The sequence below is a fragment of the Perissodus microlepis genome, chromosome 19 (genome assembly GCF_051167445.1).
Source record: "Perissodus microlepis isolate ML-2025 ecotype Zambia chromosome 19, ASM5116744v1, whole genome shotgun sequence".
In the NCBI taxonomy this organism is placed as follows: domain Eukaryota; kingdom Metazoa; phylum Chordata; class Actinopteri; order Cichliformes; family Cichlidae; genus Perissodus; species Perissodus microlepis.
In genome coordinates, this window is record NC_140479.1 from 27,520,719 (window position 1) to 27,546,248 (window position 25,530).

General features: G+C 42.5%; 2 protein-coding genes across 4 annotated transcripts in view; one reads left to right on the plus strand and one right to left on the minus strand.

Moving 5' to 3' along the window:
* Positions 1 to 12,030, plus strand: part of fsip1 (fibrous sheath interacting protein 1) — a 39,796-nt gene extending 27,766 nt beyond the window's left edge. The window contains exons 9-10 of one of the 3 annotated variants that reach the window (XM_084914061.1): positions 1,938 to 2,090; positions 9,439 to 12,030. In XM_084914061.1, coding sequence (XP_084770187.1) covers positions 1,938 to 2,090; positions 9,439 to 9,543 — 258 coding nt within the window. In that variant the 3' untranslated portion in view covers positions 9,544 to 12,030. The remainder of the gene's footprint in view (positions 1 to 1,937; positions 2,091 to 9,438) is intronic. The other 2 variants (XM_084914060.1, XM_084914062.1) reach the window with 2 other exon arrangements.
* A 322-nt stretch (positions 12,031 to 12,352) lies between these two features.
* thbs1a (thrombospondin 1a) lies at positions 12,353 to 21,484 on the minus strand. Its single transcript, XM_084914058.1, has 22 exons — positions 21,329 to 21,484; positions 21,144 to 21,227; positions 20,320 to 20,879; positions 20,134 to 20,212; positions 19,960 to 20,049; positions 19,765 to 19,874; positions 19,306 to 19,431; positions 18,815 to 18,911; positions 18,532 to 18,705; positions 18,266 to 18,442; positions 18,011 to 18,184; positions 17,643 to 17,923; positions 17,326 to 17,544; positions 17,110 to 17,217; positions 16,530 to 16,689; positions 16,311 to 16,429; positions 15,778 to 16,012; positions 15,439 to 15,666; positions 15,080 to 15,351; positions 14,887 to 14,984; positions 14,646 to 14,785; positions 12,353 to 14,550 (listed from the first exon to the last, which is right to left on the minus strand). Exons 2-22 carry the CDS (start codon positions 21,205 to 21,207, stop codon positions 14,543 to 14,545), a joined length of 3,519 nt encoding a protein of 1,172 aa, XP_084770184.1. The 5' UTR covers positions 21,208 to 21,227; positions 21,329 to 21,484; the 3' UTR covers positions 12,353 to 14,542.
* Positions 21,485 to 25,530: the final 4,046 nt, after the last annotated feature.

Consider the following 25,530-nt stretch of genomic DNA (forward strand, 5'->3'; position numbering starts at 1 on the left):
AGGGTGAGAGGTAAAGTACACCCTAGCCAGGTAACCAGTTCATCACAGGGACAACACAAGACAATGAGACACTCGTCATTCACGTCACATTCACACCTATAGCCATTTTAGATTACCAGCTGCCTTAAACATGTCTTTGGACTGCGGGAGAACACGCAAGCTTCTCTCATAAAGGACACAGCAGATCAGGAGGTTCCACAAAACAGAACCTTCGTGCTGTGCCTTGAATACAAAGTAAGTATTTTATGGGGTGTTAATTTAGTCAGAGGGTGTTGGTTAAGTTTGAAAATCTGTAGCAAGTCACTTGAACTGGCCAGTAATGGCTTATTTTATTGTTAAACTTTCGCAGACAGTTTTGAAGTTTGCAGCCTGTATGGCAGCTGTGCCCTGCATGTTTGCAGTCCTATAGTAAAAAGTAGGACAGCTGTCGTTTCCAAATTAAATAAACTGTTTCTTCCAAAGATTTGGGCTTTTTTAGCAACATGCATTTAGTGGTGTGATGATGAGGGTAAAGCTAGACTTTAATTTTTATTTTTCCTGGTTGGAATGCTGTATCTCTCACTCTGGTGCGTGACAGGAGTCTGATCCCATCGTGGTCCTCGCTTTTGTAGTCTAGGATGACTGAGTCTGAACCGAAGGGCTCTAGTGACAACCACTTAAAAGAGACTTCAGATAGAAGCTGTCATTATTTCCTTATAAGGACACAGAGGGCACGGCTAGGTGAGGCCACACACACTTTGGAACATTTAGGAGATATTCGCTTTTGCCAAGTCTTGAGTATTAAAGTGCAGTCATATCGCTAATTTCCAAAAAATCTGTGTAAATGCAATGCACAATATTAGCTGAATAGGCATGTCTGTTTGGCTTATTGACAAGGGAAGAGGCATTTATTCAGCTTTAGCGAGCACCCCCTCCTACCCCGGCTTAAACTAAGATTACATCCTACCATAAATGTGTCATAACAGATTTAGTAGCTCAGTGTTTAAGTTCATAATTTCTTCTGGGCCTCCCTGTCTTCACCAACCTACTATTTCGGTGTATGCGAGTCCCTATTGAGATGTCAACAATTTTATGAAATGTCCATCAATTTCAACGTTATTAGATCATACACACGCCCGCCTTCCATCCGGACTAACCGAGAGATTTTAACCACACGGCGCTGGACAAACACTGCAAAACAGTCGTGCGGTTGGCAACGTCCACACAGACCCAACAATTTTTGTTTTAAACCTAGCTGCATGCTTTTATGGAGAAGCTGTTTATTTTTAGAGGTTAAAACGCGATTCTAGCGGAGGTCACGTACCGGACAGTATCTACAGCATTTTTCATGTTTGCATTATTACTTATGAAGGCGTAAGAGGCGCGCAGGGTCTCTTTTCTTTTTCCTTTTTCTTTTTTTAAGTGCCAACTGTTTTTCAAATACTGATGCTGATGTAGGATGACAGACTTATGATTTACAAAGAATCTGACATATATTCAGTGGCTTTAAAGAGGCTCTCTTTTGGTCTCTGTGCACGATACAAAGAGAAAGGCGCACACTTTGGTCGGGAAAGACAGACCTCCCACTTATCAGCTATCTGTTGATAATCCTCCAAGCGTGACTCCTATTTCCTCCTGACCCATTTTCAGGGTTTGTTTTGGATGAGCGTGGGGTTCATGTGTCAGTGCACGTGGATGCCACAAACGGGTGATTTATGTTTGACCCCTGTGTGGACTTTTTCAGGTCTTTGTAATGAGTTCCGGTTTTACTCCTCGTCTGTAGGAGTATGGAAAGCTTTCACGGGAATTAATTGTGGTGAACTGCTATGTGCTTTTATCACCATTTAAATGCTTCAAAGTGACAGCCAGAAGCCGCGAGCACAACTCTAGGAGAGCACCCACGTGAGATGAGGTGTTTCTTCCCCCCGTGAGAACCTCTCGTGTCTGTTGTGTATCAGGGCCTTGGCTCGGAGGTTAGTTGGAAGTACGATGGGGACCCGCAGCCAGGAGAGAAGGTCCTGCAGGATATAAAGGAGAGGAGAGGGCAGGAGAGGCGGCTCCAAGAGATCCAACAGCAGCTGGAGCTCCTGGGTCAAAGCCAAGAGATGACTGTGAGTTCAAAGCAGCTACACACTCACGAGAAAACACATGCTCATGCGCACCCAAATACTTGCATACACACAATATGTCTGTGTTGTGTGCATTATAATGCTCCACAGCGTTCATCTGTAGACACGTGTGTAACAAATTATTACAAGCATACAGCTCATTCTTTGTCATTCTTAGAGTGAGAAGATGAAATCGCACGCAACATTCGTGTCTCTGCAGACCCATAATTTTTCCTCTTTTTTCCTCATTTCACTTCTCTCTCTTTTCAGTTTACAGTCTCATGTCTGGTTTATACCGATGAGCTAAAGTTCGCCCTCTGCCTCTCTTGATGCATGGTTTTGATCAGAAGGCCAGGATGGTCATTTTCTCCACTGATAGCCTTTTTGTCCTCCTCCACGTTTAATTGCTTTCTCGCGATCTTTGCCAAGATTCAGTGTCTTCGCTCCACAGTGTTCCCTAGAAACCATTGAGCACCGTCTGATCTTAGGAGTCTGCAGAGTTACAACCAGAGGACTGTCACTAAAGGCACAATGCAAGAATGTTCCAAGAACAAAGGTGGACGGGCCTGATTTCTGCTCTCTCTGGCTCTTATGACTTTAAATTGTCTGTTAGATAAAAGGAAAACATCAGGGTTAATACATTTATTTGTTAGACTTTGTTGGTGTTAAAAGGGAAGCTCCTGCTGCTTTTCATCAGTTCTCACACTGATGAATCACAGCGTGATGTATATTCAGTATGTCTAATTTAAACATAAAAGATGGGCATTTCTCTGACAAATAGTGAGGTAATAAAACCACCAAGCGGCAGCCACGCCCTTACATCATACAGCATCACGCCATGCAACTGAGGCCTATTCCTGGCCTAATTAAGGAGAGACAAGTGGAATTTTGTTGCTAATTAAGCCGAGCTCCATTCGAGGAAAACCGTTCTTTCATCGTGATTCCAAAACATCAAACCCACCAGTCCCTTAACTACTGGTGCTGCAACACACTCTTTGCGTTTGACCATGTGTCACTGCATTTTTATATAGTGTGACTAAATGAGTGAACCCAGCGAGTGACTTCAATGTAAACAGCAGCCTCACAGTGTATATATTTTTAGTGCCACGGGCCTTGTTTTGTGGCTAGAAAAAGATTTATTTGTACAGATTTTGTCTGGGAGGGCATACTTAACCAGTCTCACACAGCTGCAGTATACTCATAAAGTTGATTTGTATAACATGCATAACTCAGAGACTCTCACAAGATTTTTGGGCCTCCACATTGGGTGACAGCCGTCCCCCAGAGGGATAACGTTATGCATATATCCCAAGATCCCATTCTTGTGAAGACGGTATGTCATGAATGCCTTCGGGACAAATATTCACTTGAGCACTGTGATGATTTCAATAGATCTGTGTGTAAACTGCAACTTAGCCATAGAACCAAAGGCTGTATTTCCAGTTACACCGACTGTCTACTAGCTATGCAGTGTTTCTGGTTAGTTTTCTATTGGATTAAAAAATGTGATAAGAAGAAATCTATCCATCCATACATCCATGTATTTTCTTCTGCTTATACAATTCAGGGTTGTGGGTGAGACTGGAGTCTAAACCAGCAGCCATACATCCTGGACAGGTGGCCAATTTCTCACAGGGCCAGCACAGAAACAGTCAACCATTTACATTTATAGCAAAGGAATCACCAGTTAACCTAACCCCTCTAACCTCAACTAACCTCTTCCTCTAACCTGGGGAGAACCCACACAGACACGGGGAGAGCATGCAGACCAAACAGAAAGGCTTTGACCTTCTTGCTGTGAGGCAACCACTACGCTTCTTACCTTGTTGGTGCAAAAATATTATTTTATGCCTGTCAAACTGTGTTATCTTTGGCATTTTTCATAGACTCGACTAAGGAAAGGAGGACAAATGATATGCTTTTGCAACAGGTTGCTAGTAACAAAGTGCCTAAAGATACAAATGGGTTTCTCTGTTATGTGTAAACACAACAGTGGTTCATCCCTTGGGTCGAGTGCCTTTTTTATGCTTGAGTGATTCATATGTCAGTGTTAAGTGGCTTAAAAAACATGTATGTAAAAAAAAGTAAAATGGTATAAGGACTGGACTGAAAATGAGTGAAGAAAAGAAAAACTTTGAAAGGTCTTCAGAGGGTCTGGTGAACCACTGCTTAAGAGCACTTTTAAAAAAAATTCCTGTTATTGAGTTTGACCAAATTCAAGTGTGTGATTAAAGGAGAAGTTAGGAAGGTGAAGTATTAGGTTTTTCGTAGCTATTTATTTAAACAAAAGGATGCTTGAAATACGGTAAAACAAAGATATCTTAAAATAGCAGATTTGACGAGGTTAACAAGCCTATTTTTCTGAAGAAACTGTGTGATGCTCGACAGTTGATCTGGTGCTCGTTTTCCTGCAGCCTGTTTTGGCTGCCTTCCTAAATCTACAGCAAAAGGAAGGACAATCTCAGCATTTACTGTAAAACAGGATAGTTCCAGCCCAACCGTCTTGTTTTAATCAGGCCAACACTATCAGTCATACTTCCTCACTTACAGCAGTTTGTTATTACCTCATTATTTCTAGCATTTATCGGAACAGCAGTCTAGGTTAAAAAAAAAAAACAATAAATTGACTTATCTGGATCTGAATCTTAAAATCAATTATCTGTCTCTATGCATGCTTCACTACTTTCCTCACTTCACTGCATCCACAGCTGATGGCTGTTAGCTACTAGCTTATCTCCCTCATCGGCTCTGCTTTGTCACCGTATGATCTTTGGAAAGGGCTCAATTTGAGAAAAGTCTCTTCTCCACTGGTCTCAGGTTTTTCAGTGTCACTATGATCTCTCCTATCTCCTGTACATGCTCTATAAATCAACTTCAAATATACAAATTCAAATTTAGGAGGTGACACCGCTTTTGGATATATTTGCGGAAACAGCTCCTGAGCTTCAAGCCTCGGGACAGACCATGGCAGACGCTGTTTGAAATATGGATGCAATATAGGTTTAATGACACGGGGCGCGTCTGAGCCTGCCTAGCCTCCTAAATATTGAAGTTATGATTGGTGATTTAGTAATTTTGAACTTTTACAACATGTGTCATTTGGGAGGATATGTAATATGTTAGTTTGGGACGAAGCTGAAGCAGTCGCTGCTGACCGACATCGATGGAGATCACTAGCTGCCCGATGCGCCGCCCGGCGTAGGAGGAACTAAGTGTGCTACTAAAAGTAATATGTTAGCAAGCTCAGAAACTGAAAGATACTTTTATCAGCAGCTCTCATGTGCACAGAGATGTTTGTCCCACATTAAACATAGGAACATTGTCTAGCTAGCATTAGCCGTCTCAGGCAGTCAGCACTCCTGACCGCTGCACTTTAACCTGTGATTCAAACTATGGAAGTATACAGTAAAGAAAAGCCAGAGTCTTTTTTTCCCAATTACACAGTGTCATTGTTAAGTATGCAATCCAAAGCTCTCAGCTTTATATCTGTCAGATTTGAACCTTTTGCTGCTGCAACCTCTTCTGCTTCTGTTCAGGGTCTGCAAAGGAGACTAGGATGAACAAAACAATTGACACATGGCTCTTAGAGTTAAAACCAAAGACTATTTTATGTTGATATAGCTGTTAGAGTTGAAGCAGAGGCTCTTTGGGTATTTAGGAGAGTTACTATGCATTTAAAAAAAAATGTTAAAATATATATTATCTGCTATTTGACATGACATATTTACAATGTTGGTGCTATGCTACTGTATAGCAGAATGGGAGTGCAATAATTAAGTTATTGCACTCCCATTCATTCAAGTTCTTCATTCTTCCGGAGGAGTAACCTCTGGGTCTGTGGACTATAGAGCTCAGGTATGCAACTGAAGTCAGTGACCCTGAAAGCTGAGCGGCCCACACTTGTGCTCAAACCTGGTCTTGCATCCTGTGTGTACAGAAGCGCAGGATGAGCTGTGGTAGAGGTGGTAGTCCTCTGCAGAATGTAGCTGGAGGGCTCCACATCTCTGTCTTTGCCAGATTTATCTCCCTGTGGAAAGCTGATCATGCTCTGAGAGTGGCGGAGAGTTCTGATCTTTCACCAAAGGTCAAAAAGTTCACTCGCCTTGCCATTGTTTGCTGGTGGAAGAACTGGATTCACTTTAAAATAAAAACTATTTAATGACCCCGGTGACAATAAAACAGAAACTGTCAAAGGCCTGTAACTTGACAAACTCAAGATTTTCCACTTCCACCTTGGATTTCACATGTTTATTACAGAGAATCATGGTTGGGATTGCCAGCTTAAGGCTTTGCAGCATACGCAGCTCTTCTCTTCACAATAGATTGGTTGTTAACAATACATTGCTCCATATTTACATCTTGCAGTGTGTGAGATGCTTGTATGTACGCGACCCAAAGCCACCCAGAAACGTTTTTATCTATTCCTGCTTACTCATTCACTTCCCTTCAGAATCACTCTGATAGTGAATTCTGCGTTTATGAGCTGTCATGTAAGCCCAGCATTGTTGTTCCTGTCTCACTGATAACCCAGTGGAACAAGGAGATGCTCCCTGGAAGCACCTTAATCAATTTTATCAAACATTTTCTTTGGAAAGCTTTCCTGTAATCCCAGCAGTTTTCTGTGCTGTTTACCAAAATTCATGTGTTCCCTGCTGCTAGGAAACCAAAACCTTCCACCAAGAAGAAATGAAGGACCTTAAATGGTTGTGTAGCAGCAGGAAAGCACATATCAGTCACCCACAGACACCCCTGGCCTCCTCAAGTACCGAGGTCATCGGAGGTCAACCACTTTTAAAGAGTTGTAGCATTTTGTCAAAGCAGTAAAAAGAACATTCTTTCTTCCTTCTTTCCTCTCTTCTCTGTTGGAAAGTCTAACCTGTTCCCATCTCCAAGACGGCTGGTATCAGTTAGAGGCATTTCAGACCATTAAGGCTCCAGCCAGTGGGGCACTTTTTATTGCCCCATTCATGTACACAGAAAATAATGACAAGCCTCTAATTGACTTGTAATTTTTTTTCTTCTGCCATTTGTCTCAAGTTGCAGGAATTACTCACTTACGTTCAGAAAAATGTACGTCTCCTTTCCATAACAAACTTCTTCTGTGACCGAGGTGTCAGTTGTTACATAAGACTATATCTAAAGAATAGCTAAGCGGCTGTAGAATGGATAGACATTTATTTAAACTCTATATTTTTTTGCATACTCTATATTTATTTACGTTTTTTGTTTGGTTTTTTTTTTTTCGAACTTACTCTTTTATTGTTTCATTTGCGCCATGTAGAAGCAGAGGTCAAGTCCACAGCTACATGAATGTTGAAGGGTCAACATAATGAACCGCTCCAGGGGGGCACTGTGGGGCGTTTGTGTCTGTGGTGCCTGTGTGCTCCTGTCTATTGGTAAATGATGACATGTCTGGATAATTGTGAGGGTCAAAGATGAGTAACACCACCCAACCTGCCATGACCTAAAGGGTATGATTACATTCTAGGGGGACTTTGAACATGGACGGGATTGTGTGGTAATGTCTTGTCAGCCCACTGACAAGGGGGTGGAGCGTTTCAGTGGGTGGTCAGGTCAGCATATGACCGGTGAATAGTACTAGCTAAAGGGGTAGATGAGACACGGGAATTACTCTGTGCGGTGTGAGGAAGAGGTGAAAAGAATTGCATTGCGTAATATCTTCTTAGGTCACTGTTGTTGCTTTTGGTTTCTAAAATCTATTGTTTTGGACGTCAGTCAGGCATTATGACCACCTGTGTAATGTTGTGCTTGTCCCCCTTTTGCTGCCAAAACAGCCCTGACCTGTCGAGGCATGGACTGCACTAGACCCCTGAAGGTGTGCTGTGGTATCTGGCACCAAGATGTTAGCAGCAGATACTTTAAGTCCGGTGGGGTCTCCATTGATTGCGCTTCTTTTACCAGCCCATCACACGGATGCTCAATTGGATTGAGATTTGGGGAATTTGGAGGCCAAATCAACACCACAGACTCATTGTTGTGCACCCTGTGGCAGGGTGTATGATCCCGCTGAAAGAGGCCACAGCTATCAGGGTTTCCATGAAAGTGTGTACATGGTCTGCTTAGGTAGGTAGTACGTGTTAAAGTAACATCTAGATGGACTTTGCCCAAAGCATTGGGGGTTTTGGCAGTTGTAATGTGGCTGGGACTCTTTCTATCAGAGCCTGTATTACATTTTTGGCAATGTGAGCACCTTATGCCTTTATCAGTGAGCCTTGGCCACCCATGACACTACGGTTCCTTCCTCGGACCACCCTACAAAGAGCTGCAGTTTTGGAGATGCCGTCTAACCATCACAATTTAGTCCATGTTAAAGTCATTCAAATCCTCACACTTGCCCATTTTTCCTGCTTCTAGCACACTAACTTTGAGGACAACATGTTCACTTACTCCCTAAAATGTCAGTGTTGTATTGTTTTGCTGATCAAACTATCAGACTGTGATTGAGATTAGGGACAGAATATCTGGATCGCATCCTTACTTCAAGGCCAGGGACATTCATTTCATTTAGGGCTGACAGCTAAAAACACGAGCGCAGAGAGAATGATGACAGCGATTTCTGTTCAACTCAGAGATTTAACGTTTGTCTCTTCTTGACACTTTCTTGGGACGGTGCTCGTGTCACGGAAGGTAATGAGTCGATAATATTGGAACAAATTGACTGTTGAGTTGCAGCTGTTTAAACAAAGTACAGGGTCCTTACACCGTGAACTTGCGCTTGTCTATGAGCACACGTGCGTAGGTAAATTAGTTACGGTCGCCAGGAATTCAGACTTTGCATATAGCGCCAAATGACGCGTCATTCCCAGGAATAGATTTTGACGTTTATTTAACTTTCAAGACCGTTTCCTCATAACCTAGTTTTCTTTCATCCTTGAACTCACTCGCTGTCCCAGGCTGCCTGTGAGGAGTCTGGCTTATGCGTAGAAAAACAAAACTAGCATCCAAGTGGAAGTGTTTTTCCCACACACCTTCCAACAAAGCAGAGCGGTGCAGTACATTATTATGAAGTGCCACTGTTATGTGAGGTCATGTATTAATACAGCGCTTTGTCTGGACTTGTCAGAAACTAAGCTTTAGACCCAGTAAAATTTGTTTGGAAGAAATGCAGGAATGATGTCAGCAGTTGGTCACTTTTTATAATATTCGGCACACGTGACCTGGAAACAGTTACACATCTACACATCTGCACCGTAGGCCTGCATGTGGAACGAATCTGCAAATACACACATATTGTTGTGTCTGTTTAATTGATTTTGAAACTCTAAATTCACACAAACATCACTGAAATCTTACATCTGTTGGTGGGTTTTTTTTTTGTTTTTTTTTGCAGAATGAGTCTCCGGGCCTGACTGAGGAACAGTTACTTTGCCTGATGGATGGATGTGAGCTGGCAGAAAGTTGGAGCCAGGACCTTGAAATGAATGACTCAACATAAAGACCTGAAAAAATGATTTGACTGCTACCAGATTAGGGATGGGTATTGATAAGATTTTCACGATTCCGATTCCATTTTTGATTCTGTTTAACGATTCGATTCTTTATCGATTCTCTTATCGATTCTTTTTAAAAAAGGAGAACACTAAGGTCGATTAGCTTAGAACTTTGTTTTATATCTTCTCTTTGAACAAGATAGAAATTTAGGAGTAACATGGCCTTACAAACCCAACAGTGAGATCTTAAGAGATCCACAGCCTGCGGCTCTTCAATGGGTCACAGGGTCCCCAGGAAAAAAAATGTAAATGTAAAATAATAAAATAAATATTCTTCTGTAGCAATAACAAAGTATAACATAAATTATTCTGTAGCAATTACACAAGAATATCCAGTAATGTCCCTGCCTACAATTAAACACATTCACTTACCAAAAATCGGGGCATCTGCTGTGGCAAATAGGTTCAAGCCTTTTACCACAAACTTAGTCACTGCTCGGTGACATTCGTCTATCCCGGCCTGAAAGGAGACGCTACCGGTAGACTGCAGCGAGAACTGTCAGCATCTGAGCCAGACTCTGTCTGTCTCTCTCATCATGGTCACCTAAATGCACAGTAATGGCAGGTTTTGTAATAAGGCAGATCGCGCTAACATAATATGCACTGTTAGTTGATTATTTACCTGCCGCATTAACGGGAGAGGACGTGCAAACGTTACCGCTGCTGCTGCGTTGAGATTCACGAGTCGAGCGGAATTAAAAACACGACATTCATTTAAGGTCATCGCGTGTTTTGTGAGCAAATGCTTTTGCATATTCGTAGTGTTTCCTCCCTTAAATGAAATATCTACTTAGCAAGTATTGCAAGTTGCCCTGTTGTCATCCGTTCTCGTAAAGTATGACCAAACTTTTGAGCGTTTGAGCTGCTTAGGCGCCGTGTTTCCTGCCAGGTAAATGACGCTCCGCAACGTGGTGACGTCATTCGGGGCGACTGGAATCGATAAGGGAATCGTTTGTAAAAATGGCAAACAATTCCAAGGAATAGATCTCTGATGATAGAACATCAGAGATCTAATCATTTATATACTTACGAAATTAAAGCTACCTGGGGGAAGTCGTGTGCGCCTGTTTGTGATATTAAGACATCCCTGGCCTGTGAGGATGAGGACGCTGGGCTTCTGGGGTGTCTTGAAATGACACTTCTAAGGTTTGGGCTTGTTGCAGCAGAACACATGGATGCTTGATGGGATTAAGTGCAGGGAGTTTGAAGATCGGGTCAATGCCTTGGGCTCTTGGTCATATTCCTTGATGTGTTCTCGAGCATTGTTTTGCATTGTGGCAGGGTGCACTGTCCTGCTGGCGCAAGGTGGTGCCGACCATCAGTGCAAGTTTCCACGAAAAGTGGGATACCTTTCATGGAAAATCCAGAGATTTTAAATGTTGTCTTGTAATGAAGTCTTCAATGATATACACATCTCCTGTCCATTGTTTTAATATTGCAGCTGATCAGTGTATAGCAGCATAAACTGACGGATATTTTATTTACAATGTGTTAAAAGTGGAAAAATTATAGTCATCAAATTTGGTTAATTTAGGATGGGAACTGTTCTGTTTTTTTGTTTGTTTGTTTTTTATCCTAATTGGTCTGCATGTTTTGAACATGTAGCTCGATTATAACACTGCTTCTATTTGTGTTTATATGTCTGCATGAGGAAACAGAGCAGCAGGGCCATGCTTTCTATTAACCAAAGTATCATAGATCAGAACAGAAAATTGCTGTCATTAAATCTAATAACCGGGTGCTGTAGCCGCAGAATGTTCTAATGCACACATAAACATCAGCTTATAGCAGCGTGTCTGTGGGGGTGAACTCTGAGCGCTGCCGTGCATTAAAGCTTTTTCCGACAAAATATAGAACGTCTGTGTTAGTAATGTGTGGTCAGACATCCAGTGTTGCTGCTAATGAGAAGGGAGGATGTGTGCTCTACGGCGGTGATAGTCGGCTGTAGCTCAGCTCCAAGCATTCCGCTCATTCCTGGCTCTCTAGGTGATCTCCTCCAGAGCGGATGGGTTAGCGAGATCCTCTGAAATGGGACCCTGTGTGACCTCTTTCGAGCTCAGTTGTCATTTACATAAGTGGTTCACCCTGACAAAAGATTGGCAGCTTTAAGAATTACGAGTTTTGGTTTGTTTGAGAGACCTCTGGAAGCCCTTGACGTTGTTCCTTATTTGCTCCGTGCATGCAAAATCTTAGGAGCTAATCCACACCCGGTTCAACCTCAGCCCAGAGGCCCTGCCTTTTTACTCCCCTTGCACTGGACACCTATAGGCCTGTTCATCTCACTCTTCACCTTACCCCCGCATTCTGACCTCGTCTAAACGGCAGGAATTATCTCACATTCCTCTACACTGGAATCAGCCAAGTGAACCTCCAAGGACACTTTCCAAACACGGTGAGCTCTGCGTCACTGTTTTCCCAAACCTAAAGGCTTTTCTAACTGATGGGACTAGATTAAAACTATGTATTTTAAACTTTTATTTGTCATACATGTGCAATTCATGTCATTAATCACAGCATATGTAGCGTATTTGTCTCCTGTACACAAATAATGTGTGCGTAACTGAAACAGTATATTTCAGAAGAGTAAGATAAACTGCTCATTTAGGGTAATGGAAAAACACTGAGCTCATTATGGCAAGAATGAGGTCAGTGCTAATGTAAAGAGACCTGCGGCACACTGAGAAAGTCTGGGTTTTCTGGCGGGGCCTCACTGGCGCACATTCCAGCTCTTTCTGACCCTAAGAAAGATTTAAATTAGCAGTCATATTTCGGTTTGCAGTTATATACTGCTGCGGTGTCTTACAGCACAGCAGCTAGCAAGCTATAGAGCTGGTCTGTGGATAGGAAGTCATCTTGACTTTTGACAGGTTATATTTAGATGTTTTTTATGAAAAGTATGGAATTTCATTGCAAGTTCTTACTGGCAAAAGTGGCACACAGCCATAACTTAACTCCATATTCCTTAAAGTTAGCACCTTTATTACTCTGGAGGGCTAAATTCCTTATGTCTACCTGTCCAGTGGTAGTGAAGCAATGCGATGTGTGGCCATATCTGTGTCGATGTGCTGCTTAAGTAGGTTATATTTCATGTTGAGTTTTGCTGCTGTTGACTCCCAAGGATACTCCCTTTCTCAGAGGATTCACTAGACCCAACTAATGGATTCCAGTTGTTTGACACAGCATGACTTGGCTCTCTTTGCTTTTCTAAGAAGACCTTAGTTGAATTAGATATGAAGTTCAAAAATCACAGCGACAGACGCTTGGGTTATCAAGTATTTAACTGTTTGTTTGCCCAAAAAGACACCAAGAACCTTTGGAACTTTTTTCTAGAGAGTTTAATGTTCACTTTACATAGTAAAATAACAAGTAGGAGTAAAAAACAGCACTTTGGGTAAAAACTATGGTACAAATGTTTATAGAAAAGCTTCACTAATATTAAAAAAAAACATACAAAAACCAAAATGACAAAGACATCCTCGTGTCAGTGTGCAAATAAGTTTATACAGACAGAAACGCTTCCATATGAGGCTACGCTTCTAGATAAATTATTTAAATAGCATACATCTACACAAAATGAAATACCCTCAACATAAAACAAACAGAATAATTTATCAAGACGCCACAAATACATATCGCAAAACACAGTCAAGGCAACATTTCTTTAATCCTTTACGTTCCCGTTCGGGCTTCTTTTGCTACAAAAATATCTTATATACAGCATATAAATGATAGTAAAAGTCTTGCTTTAAAAAAAAAAAAAGAGAGAAAAAATAGAAGCCAACCAATTTATACTCTGTTGATAAGACAAGGGATTCTCGTGTATTGCTGGTCTCAGCACAAAAAGAACTAATGAGGTAATATTTGTACATAAAGGGTTTCCTTTTTGTTTTCCATTGTCAGAAATTGTACACACAAGCTCAGGCACACCAGCCACGCACACTGCAGAAGTGGAATATTTAGAGATGGTGTTGTTGATGTTTTTTGTTTTGTGGTTTTGGTCTGAGGTTAATAACTCTTAATCTTTAGAGGATCCCGATTTCACGGGTTGCTGCTGACATTTAAAGGTGGAAAAATGAGCAACAATTAAAGCTATAAACAGTTACAATAATCTTAGGAAACAGACTGGCCCCTCACATATTAGTTATCCACGTTATATTTGCTCATAATTACTGTTCCAAAGCAGCGTGCCTGCCTTGGGGCCCTGTGCTGTCCTTAATATTGTGCTCTCCTTGTTTCTTCTAGTGCTCTTTTCCTGAGAAAACGAATATTTCGGGCCAGCCCTGCGCCTTGGATACACGCACGTGCCTTTAAAAAGGGGGCTGTCACAGGGAATTAAAATCAAATTTCGACTCGGTTATCTCAATAATTGCGCTCATCAGGTGGAACAAATGCACAAACACACATAGCATTCACTCTCTTTGATAGTAACAGTCAGTCCATACTGTCCATTGTCCCTCAAGAGTTCCTTCAAAGGGTAATCTCACCCTCCAAACTTAACAAAGTTCTCCTACTGTTTTCTTCATACTGAAACAAGTATATCTGAGTCCACAGCAGATGCATATTAATACACAAAAATATATTTTCTTAAAAAAACAAAAACAAACAGAAACACTCTTCCCTTTGGTCCCTCATCCACAGAGGAATACCGACAACAGTTCAGGTGTGCAAGGCAATAAAATGTGGCCCTCTTTCAACGCAGATCAGAGCAAACAGAGTGAGAGAGCCAATCGTCTTCTGAGCAGAGCCGTGCTCAAAATTTGAGTTTGGTGCTGTGGTGCAGAATTTACTTTCATTTGGCTTAGACTCCTGAGGTCACCTCACCTCACGTTAGCTCGCTTGCTCTTCATACCTCCAGCGCGTATTTCTCAAAGGAAAGGAGTTAAATAAGTCGATCCAGGTCTCGTTTCACACTGATACATTCTTCTAAAAGCCTCTGTGCTCCGATTATGTATCTGAAAGGAGTCGCAGATAGAAAGGATGTTAGGAATAAAGTTTCAGGTGATGGTAAGTGGTTTCAAATGCATCTAACCTACAAATGTGTGCTTACCTCTGCATTCGTATTTGAGGTCTGAGAAGTAAACCATCTCCTGAGAGAAGACGTACAAGCCTAGCCGCCCACCGGCGTAGGTTTTGTCGTAGATGTTTCCGGAGTCAGCCATGATTCTCTTGCCTTCATACATGACCACTCTACAAAATAAAATACAGTCAGTGGAGCAGTGGAGAAGTTTTAAACTATGCAACTGAATGAAAGAGCTTTTTTTCTTCTTCTTCTGGGGTTTTGGTCTCACCTGATAAGTCCAGTCTTGGGTCTGTGGGTCAGATGCCATCTGTAGGCAGTGAAGTCTTTCCAGCCAATATTCTTGCGGTCGTGCCACAAAGTGCGCACCTAAAAGTTACAATTAGCAAAAGTTACAATGAGAAAAGTCTCAAACGTTTTCCTCAATTACGCCTCAAACTCTGAGTCAGTTCAGCTGTGCTCACCTGTCCTGGGGTGTCTCCAGTGTGCCACAGGGCGTTCCTCAGGTGCTCACCGGGCCCTGTGGTGGAGTTGACCACTTTGATTGACAAGCCGGAGTAGCCCTGAGCTCTTGTGGGTGTGTTGGACCAGTACGTCTGGGTGATCTGTTTCCACATCACTGTGTAGAAGCGCGAGCTGGATTGGTAGCCAAACACGAAACCAGCGTAGTCATCGTCTCTGTCCGTGTTGATGAAGAACGTTCCACTGAAGTCCACTGCGCTGAACTCATCATAACCTGAATTTAAAAAAAAGATGGGTTAGTATCAATTTGCTACCAGTTTGTGTCCATTGCAGAAAAAACATCTGTCCGTATATTACATACCGACAGCAATGCCAGGGTCGCAGTTGACAGTCTGGACCAGCTCCTTGCCCTGATGCCGGACAACCCAGTTGGGGTCGATCTGGGAGGTACCCTTGGGGTCCAGAGGAACCATCTGGAATCTGCGGAAGTCGGTTTCACTGATGGCAAAGTTTTCTGGGCATACATCATAGATGTCCAAAACATTATCTTGATCAAAATCATCTTTGCACACATCACCACGTCCATCACCTGAGAGGAAAGTAAATACAGTGGAAATCAAAAAAAAATGCTCTACAACAAAGATTTAGAAAATCAAGGCACCAGCGTTTTACAGGATTGTTAACCGAGAGATGGACTTACCATCAGAGTCCAGCTGATCAGGGTTAAAGGCCAGTCTGCAGTTGTCTTTGTCATCTGGAATGCCATCATTGTCATCATCGTGGTCGCAGGCGTCACCCTTGCCATCCTTGTCGTGGTCTGCCTGGTTCGCATTCGGAATGTAGGGGCAGTTATCCAAGTTGTTCTGGTGACCGTCCTCGTCAATGTCCTGGTTGTTGTCGCACTTGTCTCCCACGCGATCCGAGTCAGAGTCGATCTGCAAAAGAGCAAAATTCCTTTTTGATGAGACCCTCGCACTCGCTTCACATAATTCCCTCCTCTGTTTTTCATCGGCGTCAGTATGAGAGGTGCTGCCCTGGTTGCAATTTTAAAAAGCAGACCCTTGTTTTCAGGTATGCAAGCAATGTCCCTCCAGACAAAGGAAGAGAAAAGAGAAGAGGGAGCACTGTGCTCGTTTTCTTTAGAGCTGTCACATTCCTCTCTTGATTAAAGCAGATGTGATTTAACCTTGTAAGTCCCCACAGCAGTGAAGTAGAAGTGAAAGATGATGTTACCTGATCAGGATTGTGCTCCAGAGGGCAGTTATCGCAGTGATCTCCAACGCCGTCCCTGTCGGTATCTCTCTGGTCCACGTTGTAGACATACGGGCAGTTGTCATTCTCATTCAGGATGCCTGTTGAGCAATTTTGATTTAATTTTTAGCCTTCACAAACTGGACAAATGCTTTTTTTTTTGTTTCAAGATTAAAGAAAGAATATGGAGAAATAACTTACCATCACCGTCAATGTCAACAGCGCAAGCATCACCCTCTCCGTTGTTGTCAGTGTCTGTTTGGTCAGTGTTGGCTACATATACACAGTTGTCACAGTTATCACCAACTTCATCCCCGTCTGCGTCATCCTGGGAGGGGTTGTACACTCTTGGGCAGTTGTCCTAAATTAATGGAGAGATCACAGTTTAATTACTAAAATGGATCACGAGTCAGAGAAGTCATATTTATAGGAATAAAACTTTGCTCTTCCAGACTTCTTTTTTTCTTGCTTAAGCAGGAATGTGATATTCCACTGGTGATTTTTTTTTTTTACCACTGCATATTTCTTGCCCAACTTTCCGAATCCACACTAAGAATTACGGGCAACAAGCCACGTTGTCCTCAATTCTGTTTTTTTTTTGCAGAAATTATATTACGCTACTCCTCTGCTTATTTACTTTCCACTTTGATTCTATGGTGAAAGCACATAAACACGAAGACTTTGCATTTCTACCGCCCAGAGGAAGGATGGCTACAGCTGATTACTATGTCTGGTCTCCGAGGAAAGCGTGGCTAAAAAAGAAACTGCCGTGATTACTCACCCTATCATCGGGGATCCCATCATTGTCATCATCGCGGTCACATTCATCACCCAGGCCGTCTTTGTCATGATCTTCTTGGCCGGAGTTGGGAAGGTTGGGGCAGTTATCCTGTAAAGAGACAAAAGGAGAGGTTCAGGAGGCAATCATCACAATAATAGAGCGCACATGGATAATAACGGCCTTTGTGTATTTTTGTCCATGTGGGGTCTGGCGTACCTTCTTGCAGTGATAAGTGGCATTTTCCACACACGGCAGGTCAGTGTTGGGCCATCCATCCAGGTCGCTGTCCTCTCCGCAAATACGTCCATTCCCGGCATATCCTGGCTTGCACTCACAGCGGAACATAGACTCGGAGAAGACACCCAAGTAGATGCAGTTTGCATTTTTATGGCAGTTGTGGCTTCCGTCCTTGCAAGGGTTGCGAGGAACGCAAACCTAAGGAAAATTACAGATGATTAAAAAACATGCAAGCTGCTAGTGAACCAGGCAACAAAAATAACAGAAACAAAACAGATTTAAGTAATAATCCAAACCTGTTTTTTTGCAGTTGCCTCTGCCACACCTCTTCCAAACGGCTGAGGACCAGAGAAACGCGGGGGACAGGGAAGACAGTTGTAACCCGGCTCCGTGTTTTCGCAACGGTGGACTCCGTTATGAATATGGCAAGCATCGGGGACCTCTTTGCATTCGTCGATGTCTTTGCAGGTGATGCCGTTCCCTGTGTAGCCGGTTGGACACCTGCCACACTTGAATGAGCCGTCTCGGAAGCTGGTGCACTTTGTGCCTGGGAAGCAGGGGCTGGAGAGACAGCCATCTGCAAAGACAAAGATTTCCTAACTTAAGAATGAGGCTATAAATTGTGCTGCAAGTTTACGTTAGGCTAATAGGCTCAGATGCTCACCAACAGGACACTCCTGTTTGTTGCAAATTTGAGATTCAGAAGCATCGCCGATACAGTCCTTTCCGCCATATTTGGGGGCAGGGTCGGAACAGAGACGTTTACGGGTCTGAACCCCTCCTCCGCAGGTAACAGAGCAGATGTCCCAAGGTGACCAAGGTCCCCAGCCTCCATTGACTAAGGCGTACAAAAGAAATTAGTTTTTTTGTGCCCCGCATAATTATGCACTTTAGAATTCAATGGTGGCATTTGACTTACTAGGACAGGGCGACTTCCTGCAGACTTTGGTGTGACGTCCCTCTCCCTCGCAGTCCTTGCCGCCCATCTGGGGCATGGGGGAGTTGCAGAGGCGAATTTGAGTCATGACCCCCTCACCGCAGGTAACAGAGCAGGAAGACCAGGGTGACCAGTGGCTCCAGGCTCCATCCTGCTTGACTGTGAATGGACGTGTACGCCATTAATTCATCATGTTCTGGGAAAACGTACTGTAACAACGTCAGCATTAAGAATGTTTGGCGACTTACAGCGTTTGTCACATTCTTGTGGGTAGCAGTCACGGGTCTGCACAGAGGTGCCCTCACACTTGCTGTTGATGCGGTCGCAGGAGCGGCCGCGCTGCTGGATGCCACGGCCGCAAGTCACAGAACACTGGGTCCACTCAGACCAGGCGGACCAGCCGTCTTCTGCGTAGTCGCTTGCTGTAAAGGGAGAGGAGGCATAAATGATTGGGCATGGGGGGTTGTTTCTTTGCTGGAAAGTCATCGAGGAAGAAAATCTGATTAAAGTCAGAAAAAATTAAAAACCTACGTGTTCCACAGCGAGGGCAGCACTCTCCGTCGGGCACGGTGGCATTAGCGCATGGGATCAGAGGGCAGGTGATTTTGCGACACACGGTAGCAGATTTCTGGACAAAGGAAAACATTAATTAGTACAAGTATAATGAGTTAGCAGGAAGGGGAAAAAAAAACGAGGCTTTGCTGGTGCTATTCCAAGCCTAATTGATATATTTCACGATGGAGTGAACTTATCAGCGACATGACACTACTACTGTGTTGCGACAAGACATAATCCTCACTGAACACCCAACTCATTACACAACACGAGCAGAAAAAGCCCCATGCTGCTCTCTTGATGCTTTCAGACAAAGTGTTGATAGCCTTCAGGCAGGAGCACGGTGATTATAAAGGCAGGTGATAATGTAAACCGGATTATGACTTTACTGCCGCGGGGACAGAGGAAGCTCGGCTATGGCTTTCCCCCGACCAATCCTGCATTCCAGCAGGTGTGATGATGCCTACCTGGCAAGTGCACTCGGTGCAGCTATCGACGGTCCATTCATCTCTGTCCTGGTACTTGATGCCGTTGTGGATGCAAACTCCTTTGTGCAAATCCATATAAATTCTTGTGGATTTGCTTTCCTCAGTCTGGAGGGAAGGAGGTACAGAAAGGGGATTAATTACTAAGGATGGAAAACTTTCACTTTGCCAAGGTTCCAGTACAAATGAATCACTGACCGCTGCCGTGATTAAGACATCGCTTGAATTTAGCGAAGCAGTGCAAATGCCGCTGACAGCCAAACATATTTGTGTATTCACATGGGTCTCATTAAGGACTTGGCTGGGGACAAGCCATTACAGCGACAAGTGGTTACGCACTGGGAATGCATTAAATGGAAGCAGAGGAGGAGAGGGAGCGGAGAGGGAAAAGAGGGAGTGAATTATGACAAAGAGAAGATCCTAATCGCCTTTTGCACTTACCAGTCTTTGGAGGTTATTTGACAGCTGTCTAACAACCTTATTGAGTCCATTGAGCTCGTTAAACATGTTGGCAATGTCTTCACAGGAGAAGCCGCAGACGGACTGCAGATCTGGATGTGGGAAGGAGGAGTTCATTGAATTATCTCCACTTTTAAATGTACAAAGATTTGATTTATTACAGAAGACAGGTGTTACCTTTGGCTTTGTGACCAGTGTAATCGGTCCTAATGGCAGGGCTTGAGCCATTGACTGGGTTATCCAAGGTCATGATATCAGTTATAGCAGCTTCAGGAGAGAAGAGGGGAGAAGTCTAAGTCTAATCGTATGCACACTATACTGATGTTTTATTTATGCATTTTTAAGACTTACCTCCAGTTTGGCATCCTTTATTTCTCAGTATAGCATCCAGAGTTGTACCAAAGACAAAGCGCACATTCTGGAGTACTCCCTGAAATAAGAAATCATAAATATTTAAAGACACAATATAGTGCATTAAATGGTATTTTGGTTTATCATTACTGTTACTGGGTTCTTCCAAAATAAAGCACATCTTACGTAAAATTTGTCCTTTAGAGCTCCCTTTCCGATCCTGAGTCTGGCTGTGTCTGCCACCTCCTGGGAGAGCACTTTCTGGATTGGCACTTCCAACTCTGAGTGGTTGATCTCTTCACAGCCGACGAAAAGTTGCGCCTGGTCATCCTGAACGAACAGGGTGATGTTCTTCCATTGCCCGGTGGCCAAATCGACCTCATCGATAGATACGACCTGCTGCTGGTCAACGGTGGAGTACACCAAATCCAGCGTGTTCGCCTTCCCGTTGGAAATAATCTCGAAGATGGGCCCGGATCCGTCGGTTTTTTCAACAGTTAAAAGGCTGCCTCTGGTTTTTTTGAACTGCTTCAGGTTGACCAGGAGAAGGAAGCCTCGCTCTGTTTGGATGGAGTCGAGGAGGTCCCTGAAGGAGCTGTCGGGGACGGGGGGGATCAGGTTCGCGTTCAGGACCTTGTAGGCTAGGCTGTATGGGTCTTGGCCTTTGACCGTACTCACGCCATGGTGTCTCTTATTTACCCGGGCCAAATCAAATAAGTCATACACACTGTTATCATCCCGACTCTCTGCGGTCAAAGAAAAGAAAAGCAGCATTTACTTTTTTTTCTCCCCGTTGTGTCTCATAACAAGTCACAGAAAACAAAGAAAACCACAAAAGAAACAGGCTATAACACGATAACGTTACGTGTAAAAACAACAACCAAAAAACACGTAAATGCATCAATTTTATCTTTAAGGAATTAGCTGAAAACCACTTTCAATTTCCCTGCAGTTTTAATATGAAACAAAAGGTTTAAAAACTCAACAACAGGCAGTTTTTCCATTCTTACCTGCCAGCCGTGCGCCCTCACAACTCCAAAGCATCAAGAGCAAATAGATGCCACACAGCATCATCTCGAAACCTCAAGTGAACCCTATCGCAACCAAAGAATAACAAACAGTTACTGAACACATCCGGACAAGATCCTGTGCATTAATAAAATATCAAATAATTGTCTAAAAATGATTTACAAACCTTAAAAAAGAAAAAATACCACTGGAAGCTGGATAAAGAGGAAGAAAAAAAGTCCTTGCAATTCCTATTATTTATCCTGTTCTCCTCGTTCAGCTCTAACAGAAGCTCAGTAGATAGTAAAATCTCTTTGAGCTCCCGTTTATTCTGACGCTTCCACTTATTCTACTGACCTATCCAGTGGATATAAGCGCTATTTAACCAGTTTAAGCACATTCCTGAATCCACTCTGGACCAATCGGAAGAGAGAGGGACGGACTTATTTTGTTACCTCACAGCCAGTCAGAGGAATATCCGACACACATACACACACACACACACACGGAGGAGGGAAAAATGCATTCCTGAGCAGAATTTCCATCATCGGACAAGTATTTCATCCACGCGCTCAAGCCAAGACTTGGCCGTTTCCGGTCAAATAAAAGTAATTATTCGTCAAATAGTCTTAATTTCATTTAAATACCATTTCGGGCGGGAAAAGTATATATTAATATGACTGAATATGATTCAAAGGGCAATAATCTTTCTAGACTGGTAATACAAAACCAGCTATGAATGGGTTTAAAAGCCATATAAAACATTCAATTATATTCCATACCCTGCACTCACCTATTAATGCGAGCCTATACTTATTCCTCACGCGCAGGGCATCATTACTGGTAAAAAAAAAAAAAAAAAAAAAGTCTCCCTGCTTATTCTTTTGTTATTACTCTGGTGGCCACCAGGGGACTCATTGAGTAACGAACACGGTGTACTGGTCTGGGGGAGTGAGAGATACGCTGGAAGAATCTTGTCTAAATTTCTTTATACCAGTGATGTGTGGAAAACAAAATATTTAAAGGGGTGTCCAGGAAAAAGCTTGGTTTTACTTTTGGAAAGAGTTTATTACTAAATATACAATAAATTTGTGATCTACGCACAAAAAGTGGAAAATGTAAATGCTGAGGATACCGAGGACATATTTTCTCTAGGAGAAAATAGAAGCAAATATTTACTGTGGTTTAAAGGGATGTGCAACTATCTGTTAACGTTACATGAAGAAAATCCCTAAAACACATTTTTATTTTGTTTTAAAATGGTGCATTTTATGACATGTGTCATTAGTATTATGTTTGTTTGGACAGATTTTAGTCTATAGAAGTGGCTGAACACCTTTGTCCATTATTTAGGTGCATTTACCAGTGCATTCATATAAAATATGATATATGCGTTTGTACACCATTTTGCATTTAATCTCTGGCTCTCTTCCACATCGTGTCTTCTGTCCTGCCTCCCTCTCCTCACCTCCAGCCGGTCACCACAGATGTCTGCCAGTCCCTGAGTCTGGTTCTGCAGCAGGTTTCTTCCTGTTTAAAGGGAGTTTTTCCTTCCTACTGTCACCAAGTGCTTGCTCATAGAGCGTGTGTGATTGTTAGGGTTTCTTTCTAATATTGTAGGGTCAACAATGTGATTAATACTAATAGAAAAAAATAAAGTGAAATCATTAAAAAATAGTGTTTGTTAAGACAATATCTCTGTCCACCATGTTAAAGGTTAAAGCTTTGTGCCTGTGGCCTCATATTCTGTGTCTCTCTTGTCTTTCCCACGCCACCACCAAGTAAAGACAGTCCTCTTCACAGAGACTTGTTCAAAGTTTGCTGCATTTGGCATTTTTCACTAAAAATGACTGTCTGCTAACTCTTGCAGACTCTTGCAGACAGGAAAGTTGAGGAGAGAGAGCGAGAGTATGACAGAGATTAAAGGCTTCTGGAAAAACGAGGGAGCTGCGGCGTCTTGCATGCTGCGAAGACTTTGATTCTAAAATAGAGCAGATGACTAGAAATAGGTTATGGAGTTCTAATTGAGATGAGACGCATCTGGATACCTGTTCTGTGGCCAGTGTGTACATACCGCAGGAATGCAACAGTTTTATAACCCCCTGGCATTTCTGTGACATACAGGATTTACAGCGTGTACTACTCACCTTAGTGAAACATAAGTCTGCAGGAGGTGATGAGGCAGCAGTGGATTTTAAAAGGTCAAACTGTTATTGAAGTGGAAAAAGGCTTCGGGGATGTGAAATGGGATTAAGGTGGGACAAGAGACTCTGGTTTCATGGAAAAGAATTTGGGAGATATCGTATGTAGGTGTGACTGGACACATTTCACTGTGAGCTCATAGCGCGGGGCAAGTACTGATGAATACCCAGTAAGCTGAGCCAAAACGGAAACGGTCCATAGATAGCAAGTGTTTACTCTGAGTGTATTCCCAAGCCAGTTTCTATAAACTGGGGGTGCTAAGAAGCAGTGTCCGTGGGTGGGTGTTCGTTTGTGTTTAATCTGCTCTTTTTCCACATGGATAAAACTACCTCATTTTGTTGAGTTTATCTCTGCCTTACTGGATAAATATATCTGTTTTTGTGCACCAAATCAAGCTGAGTTCCAAGTAACTTCTGCATTTATTGTTTAAAACACTAGGAAGTTTTTTTGGTTTTTTTACAGATATGAGTTTATTAACACTGAGAAAACCACTTAACACACTCCAGGTTTGTTTATAATAAAGTTAGCGTGAGCAGCAGCTACCCTGTCATGTGTGAATTTCATAGATATTATATACCACGGAAGGACAAATCATTTCCCTTAGCACTAGTGCTCTGATCATGTCATGCTCAGATTACCACAAATATCAGTGTCAAATGTTTATCATGGAGGCCGATGATCAGTTCATATCAGATCAATTCATCATGATCAATGATCAAGCACTGTTTCCATAACATGCATGAATCAAAGTTTCAAAAAGACATGAGGCAGAGAGACCCATATAACAGAAAATTCTTACTCTGTAGTTACTGTAGGCCTTGCACTGGCAACAGTCAGTCCAACAGTCAAACAAATCAAAACTAATGACGCAGAAAAGCAGAATACAAAGGTAGGAAGAGCACTATGGCAACGCAGTCAATCTTGTAAAACTACAGCGAGAGCTGCACTTTATATATACAAAGGAGAAGTGATGACACACGCGCTGCACAGTAACACACCTTGTGAAGAGTAACAAAATTAAAGAAAAACTAATAGAAATTATAAAACTAAGATAAGATATGCTTTATTGCAAAAGATGGTTTTAGTTGGAAAGCACAAGCAGAAAGGTTAAATAACAGTATTCACATCCAAAATGATATAAAGGATCCAATAGTAGCTCAACTCAAAATGAGGTCAACTAAAAAGATTAGCAAAAAACACTATAGTTACATGAACATAACTGGCCTTCCCTGGCAATTAACACAAAAGGGCATATATAGACATAGTTTAGCCTACCAGATACAAGATAGGAGTGTTACACAAACAATAATACATAAACCCAGATACCCTACCAGGACTACAGTCAACAAATTCCAGATAGTCCCCATATCCCAGTGTGACGTCTCCTGCTTCTAGTCCATTGTTGAATTTTTCCATTTCCTTCATGTCTTGTATAAAAGGCCTTTTCAGCTAGCTTACCTGGCTAAGCTTTGGAGCTTGGGGGAAAACTGCAAGTATTATTATAAAAATACACAAACCACAGCACTGTTCTGGTTTACACATCCAAAAGGTATGCATGTTAAGTTAACGAGTGATTCTAAAACTGGATTGTGGCGGTGCGGTTGTGTCTGTCACCCAGCTGCAATAGGTTCGATTCATGGTTTAGAAAGTGAATGAATACTTGTTATTAATCTCTGTCTCTCTTCCACAGCATGTCTTTATCCTGTCTTCCTTCTCTCACCCCAACCAGTCGCAGCAGATGGCCCCGCCCCTCCCTGAGCCTGGTTCTGCTGGAGGTTTCTTCCTGTTAAAAGGGAGTTTTTCCTTCCCACTGTCACCAAAGTGCTTGCTCATAGGGGTCATATGATTGTTGGGTTTTTCTCTATATGTATTATTGTAGGGTCTTACATTATAAAGCACCTTGAAGCAACTGTTGTTGTGATTTGGTGCTGTATAAATAAAACTGAATTGAATTGAATGGAATTGCTAAATGAACCTTTGGGTGTGTGATGGCTGCATGCAACCACACAACTGAAATACTTGGGTAATATTCATTTTATCTTTTTCTCTCATTGTGCTCTAAAGCTTCTGTGATCATAAGTTAGCCAATTTAATATTTTGAGTTTACCTGTAATGCATGACTAAGCTATAGTCCAAATGGTGGCATAGACTCTTTTTTGCATTGTTTGTTATTTTATATGGGTATAT

Excerpts from the sequence above, each read along its gene's own strand:
- thbs1a (XM_084914058.1), bottom strand. The coding sequence starts at position 21,207 with ATGATGCTGTGTGGCATCTATTTGCTCTTGATGCTTTGGAGTTGTGAG. Across the intron at positions 18,443-18,531 it reads ACAAGAATGTGACAAACGCT|TCAAGCAGGATGGAGCCTGG; the intron begins GTAAGTCGCCAA and ends GTCCATTCACAG. Across the intron at positions 14,786-14,886 it reads CCCAAGACTGGACTTATCAG|AGTGGTCATGTATGAAGGCA; the intron begins GTGAGACCAAAA and ends TTTATTTTGTAG.